Raw genomic sequence first — 5,975 nt, 5'->3', positions numbered from 1 at the left:
CCAGTCCACACACTGTATATAGATCTATCACAAGCTCCAGTCCACACACTGTATATCTCAAATGATGCAGCTATTGAATATATATCACAAAAGCTATAGATACACGGTATAAAGATATATCACAAATCTATAGTCTGTACACGATAGATAGATAGATAACAAGCTACGGATACACTATATAATGATACAGATATAACAATTTGCAGAATCACTAAGGATATCTCACAATCTCTAGCCTGCATACAACATAGTGATATAATGCAATGTGCAGTCTGTGTGTGTGTATGTATATATATATAAATAAATCTATCCCCTCCCCCCAGTGATCAGAGGACTCTCATACTTTGTATTACTTTCTAGTAAAGTGAAGTTTGTAGATCCATTTACCGGAGTGTGGTCGGTGTCTCCTGTGTGTGTCATGGTGGGGGCGGATGATGGGTGGGGTGGATAGGGTGGATGAAGGATGGGTGGGGTGGGGGTCTTCTCATTACTACAATGTGTTTCAGCTTCTCCTGCACTGATTGCACATAGACAGTCAGCTGTGTATAATAAAGTCCTCCCGGCGCTCAGCCTTAGTTGGCGGCTCCTCTCCTCCGTCTATACTCAGCAGCACTTTAGTGGACGAGGAAGAATGAACGTGTATGGGCAGCACTCCTCTCTCCACCATCCAGAATACCCCTATCACCCGGACAAGGCACTCTGCAATGATAACTTCAACCTCTATCCTCCGCAGAGACTCTACCAGTCCCACAAGACTGGATTCCCCACGCCGGCATGTGTTGGCATCAGTGACTTTCCAGCTCCAAATCGCAGCCCATACTGGTGGCTGAACGGGTTCAGTGCCAGCCCCTCTCCTTACCCGAATGAAGGGGGATCCCCTGGCTATGGGGGCAGCCAAGCTCAGGTGGTAGCTCCTCGTAGGTATGGTCCATCACCATCAGGGATGCCATGGCGGCCTTTCCCCTCCCAGGAGGAGCTCTTTAAGATGATGAGACCACCCTACTCCTACTCTGTCCTGATCGCCATGGCCATCGAGAGCAGTCCCACCAAGAAGCTCACCCTCCGCCAGATCTACACCTATGTGAGTGATAACTTCCCCTACTACAGGAAGAACAAAAGTGGCTGGCAGAACTCCATCAGACACAACTTGTCCCTCAATGACTGCTTCAAGAAGGTGGCCAGGGAAAACCATGATGAGCCAGGTAAAAAAAAGGGGGGGGCTACAAAAGCTTTGTTTAGATTTATTTTTTGAAATGGCAGCATTTATTTTAATGGAAGTGTCTGCATGCTCCACCTTTTTTAAGATGCATATCTGGTGACATTTTGTCATTTTTAATTTGGGGCAGATTCACACCACAAAGATATTCGTTTCTGCATGCACAGTATTGATGTGTGCATTATTCTGCGTCTCCCCCCCCCCCCTTCCCTTTTTTTTTTTTTTTTTTTTTTTTTTTTTTTTTTTTTTGGAAAGCCATGGAGTTGATTGCGTTGGTGTGAACTATGCCATTGGAAACCATATAATCTACTTTCCTGCATGTGGTGTGAACTGGCCCTCCGTGCAGAAAGAAAGCAAACTTTGTAATCATGGCCTGTTCCATCACTCCTATAGGGCTGTGTGTGTGGGGGTTCTCTCCATCAAAACTGCATGGATAGTAGGTTATATGGTTTTTCAATGGCATGGTACACAGTGTACTTCAGGAAAAAAGAACGTGCTGCATTTTTTTTTTTTGATCTGTACTAGAATGTGGTAAAGCGCACTGGAACGCGCATCCTTATTTAACCACCCTATAGCAGTTTTACTGCTACAGGGTGCCAGATCGTGTGTATCTATCTCTAAGGCCCCTTTCACACTTGTGCGACTTCAAAGTTGTGTGATTTTGCAGCCGCGATTTGGGAGCAGTACTACTTTGTGCGACTTTTCCACAACTTTGGCATTAACCATTCTCAGCTTGTGCTTACAAAGTCGTACTGAAATCGTGTCTATATTATTCAGATACAGATTGCATGCTACTTGAGGGTTTAACATTGAGGTCTATGGAGTACAACTTGCATGGAAGTTGGACCAAAGTAGTGCAGAGACTACTTTGAAGTCGGCACAACTTTAAAGTTGTGCCAATATGAATGGTAGTCATGGAGAATGACTTGTCATAAGATTTTTGCAGTACAAAATCGTGGGACAAGTCATATAAGTGTGAAAGGGGCCTTAGGCAGATTGCTATTCTGACAGGAGGGAAGGCATGGATTTTGTGGCTCTGTAAAGCAGGGGCATGGACCCGGGTCTCCCCTAGTAAAAGCTCCTCCCACACTGTGTCAATAGTACAGTGACTGTGCATATTTTTTAGTGCTGATTACTGTATCCGTGTCAGTGTCCAAATGTCCACCACAATATTGTAGTCCTGCTATAAGTCGCTGATCGCCACCATTATTAGTAAAAAAATAAAAATATCTTAGTTTGAAGATGCTTTAACTTTTGCAAAATTATTATTATTATTATTATTATAATAATTCTTTGTGGGGGTAAAAAAAAAAAAATACATTTTTATTTTGGGTACAGCATCGCACAATTGTCAAAGTAACGCCGTGCCGTATCGCAAAAAATTGCCTGGTCATGGAGGGGGAGGGGGGGGGGTGTTAAATCTTTGAGAAAAATGCACTGGGATGCACCAAAACTCATGACACGAGCATGCAGAAAAGCATCCAGACTGCATTTTCTATAGTTTGAACCAGCCCATATAGCAGCCTTTTTGGATCCTTTTTACCATTGGGGAACAGTTTCAAATAGGTTTTAGGTCTTGGGGATCCCCCTACTTTAAGGCAGAACTACACTGCATCTGAGCGCCACAAACACTAATTCATTTTTATTATTCAAAGCAAACTCTCCCATCCATCCATGTTACCATCCTTTATCAGGAAGTAACTTGTTTAAATATTTTTTTTTTTTTTTTTTTTCGCGCCAGAGGCTCAAATAGGGTGGGCTCGGGATGCAGAGCACGGCGAACTGAGCCCACACAGTTGTATGATGATAGCAAATAAACATTTGCTATTTTCACACTGAATTCCCCGCCCCCGCCAATGATGAAGTGGGTTTGAGACCCGATTTGGCCAAAAGGAGAAGCATTCCTATTGGCCGCTGAGGAAGGAGGAGAAGCAAGCTGCCTGTGATGCTCACCATAGATGGTGGGTGTGGTGGCGGCAGTGGCATGTGGGTGCACTGGTTTCCTCATAAACGCAATATAAATATCTGGTTGGATTTAAAATGTATTTAATACTACCCCAGCACAAATGTCTATGGCCAGCAAGAGCTAAAGGCCACCGTGCTGTGTGTGGAAGTGGTGGTCTCTCTTGTTACGTGCCTCCTGAGTCAAGGCTACAGTTCTGCAATTGGCAGGGGGCATGAGTGGTCTTTACTGAAGCACTGTAGTACCTACATGGTGGAGAAGGGGGACGGAGTGGTGTCAGACTGCTATAGTGAGGATGCCGTTCTTGCGCAAGGCTCTTTAGCTGCATACAGTAGTGGTGTGTTTTTTTTTTTTTTTTTTTGGGACTGAAAACCTTGCATAAAAAAATACAATTCCTGGCTTAAACTTGTTAAGTGTGGGGTATTTTTTTAATTGACAATTTTTATAGAAATTTTAAAATTTTTACAAAAGTAAAAAGAGAAATGGAAAATTACCTTTACTGGGTAGCATACAAGCTTCCAATACAAAACTTCGAGAGTTCAAATGGTCAAATCAACACACAAGGCTGGGGTGTGGCCCAAACAATGGTTACAAAGTACTGTGTTTGAGAGAACTTGAACCACAGTCTCTAACGTACTATTAATGGGGGGTAGTGTACAGAGAGATACAAAAGAGATTTGAAAAAGTAGATTGGTCAATTGGCTCATCACTCCCGGGGTCAGAGGGCTTAAGTAATCAAAAGATCTATTGTGAGGTACCAGGGCTCCCATATTGCATTATGGCGGTCCACCCTATTGGCTAATCGGGCTGTCGTGGATTCCATGATCTCCACGTTTTTTGATAACTTAAGTTTTAAGGGAATACTACAGTTTGGATTTTAGTATATTCTACCTCTGTTCTCTCTGGGTCAGGCCATACTGATGACAGTGTATCCTTGGTGACTTATTTTGTAACTAAATTTTTTTAAATGTTATCTCTGTAATAATTTGGCAGGGTTACTAATTGTTTGGTCATCCTCCTGGATGGAGAAAATTATGATCTTGTAGGAATGGCTAGTTTGCAGAACGTTTAAAACCTCAAAACATCCTCCATCTTGGAAAGGTTTTATTCATATATTTCTAATTAAATCCTTCAACAGGGAAGGGCTGTTTCTGGACACTGGATCCAAACATTGATAAGATGTTCGATAATGGAACCCTCAGGCGGAAGAAGAAGAGAAAGAAGTGTGATGAAACTGCTGGTCACGTGACAGAACTCTCTGTAAAGTTGGACAGCAAGAATGGTTCACAATCCCAGTGGTCAGATGGCCTCAAGGAAGATCAAGACAACAAGGTCAAATCTTCTCCTGAGTCCTCCCCACCTTTGGACACAAGCCCATGTCTCATCAGCTTCACATGTGCCATGATGGGCAGTCAACCCGCTGTGAAGATCTCTGGGGATAGCTCACCCTCCAAGTACTATTTTGCTGGACTAACCCCTTGCTCAGTTGGTAATGACTCAGTACAAATTGAAGAAGCTAACTTCCTACCTCACTGTTTATCCAACCAGTCGGAACAGCCTGTGCTCTTCTCTGGCGGTCTCTCTCAACACTGGTCCCATGTTGTATAACCAGAAAGCTGAAGTGTGATGGATTTTAAAACACACATGGCTTCCATTTTTAAACTGTTGTGCCTTTAAAAAAAAAAAAAAATAATAAATTATGCTTTACTTTTTAGTGTACCACATCTAGACCAGGTGTCTCCAAACTATGTCCCTCCAGTTGTTCAGGAACAATTATTCCCATGTCTGAATGTCAGTTTTACAATGCCTCATGGGACTTGTAGTTCCGCAACAGCTGGAGGGCCGTAGTTTGGAGATTCCTGATCTAGACCATATACTATCCCAAAAAGCACTGAAGGGCAGTATTTACCCAGACATACCTCTGAATTCTGTGGATAAACTATTAAAGCAAAACAATGTGTATATGCAAATTGTTCAAGCAGATAAACTATGGAGGGTATTCAGACCATTGATTAATGCTGTTGGCTTTTTTTTTTTTTTTCACACATTCCCAATGCAAAAGGTAAAGAACATGAATGGATGCTATGGTCAAAGGACAAACTGGTGGTTGTTTAGCACTTGCAGGGTTACATGGATAATCTCTTATTAAGCCACACGATCTGATTGTACAATCTCCTCCTTTTTAGATATACCATGTAATATCAACATAAACTTGGGACAATCCATTCAGTTTGTAACAAATAACTTCATAGTTGATAGTAGATCTCAAGTAGTTTGTACAATCAGGTGTTATATTGTGGTCAGTTTAAGAGAAACTGTTGCCCACCCTCAGGAGATGCTAGTACTTTGGCTTTTATATTGACCATTTGCCTTTTTTAATGATTTAAAGCAGATTTCCAGCTTTTAGTGGAGTTTAAATGTTTCATGTAGACCAAGCTGGTCTAAATGAACTATCTCCTGCTAGATGTGCATGCTGTAGGTAGCCTGACTTCCGTACAGTGCTGTGTTTTTGAGAAACAAAATCTGACACTCAGCCATTCACAGGGAAATTTGCATTCTGTGAATACAAAGCTTCCTTTGCATGGCTGAGTTGACGATTTGCAGTGTCATCTGCTGATCTCTCCACTTTAGCTAATCGGAGGAAGCTTTGTATTGATTCATAGAATACAAAGCTCTCTGTGATTGGCTGAGTGAAGGACACTCCTTTTTTTTTTTTTTTTTTTTTTCCCACTTCCTTGCTGCCAGAACACAGCTCTGTGTTACTGCATGTAGCTGAGGCTACCTACAGCAGGTAAT

At 42.2% G+C, this 5,975-nt stretch overlaps 1 protein-coding gene across 1 annotated transcript; it reads left to right on the top strand.

Annotated features, from left to right (window-relative positions):
• Positions 1-605: 605 nt before the first annotated feature.
• FOXI2 (forkhead box I2) lies at positions 606-5,342 on the top strand. The gene is made up of 2 exons (XM_073595131.1): positions 606-1,202; positions 4,318-5,342. The coding sequence occupies exons 1-2, from the start codon at positions 632-634 to the stop codon at positions 4,785-4,787; spliced, it is 1,041 nt and encodes a 346-aa protein (XP_073451232.1). The 5' UTR covers positions 606-631; the 3' UTR covers positions 4,788-5,342.
• The last annotated feature ends 633 nt before the right edge of the window (positions 5,343-5,975 follow it).

This window comes from Aquarana catesbeiana, linkage group LG08, assembly GCF_042186555.1.
Source record: "Aquarana catesbeiana isolate 2022-GZ linkage group LG08, ASM4218655v1, whole genome shotgun sequence".
NCBI lineage: Eukaryota > Metazoa > Chordata > Amphibia > Anura > Ranidae > Aquarana > Aquarana catesbeiana.
The sequence above is the reverse complement of the archived record's forward strand: the minus strand, read 5'-3'. Positions and strand labels throughout refer to the sequence as shown.

Bases quoted from the DNA above. Each gene is read 5' to 3' on its own strand.
- FOXI2 (XM_073595131.1), top strand. From the start codon at position 632: ATGAACGTGTATGGGCAGCACTCCTCTCTCCACCATCCAGAATACCCC. The intron at 1,203-4,317 runs GTAAAAAAAAGG...ATCCTTCAACAG, and splicing joins GGAAAACCATGATGAGCCAG to GGAAGGGCTGTTTCTGGACA.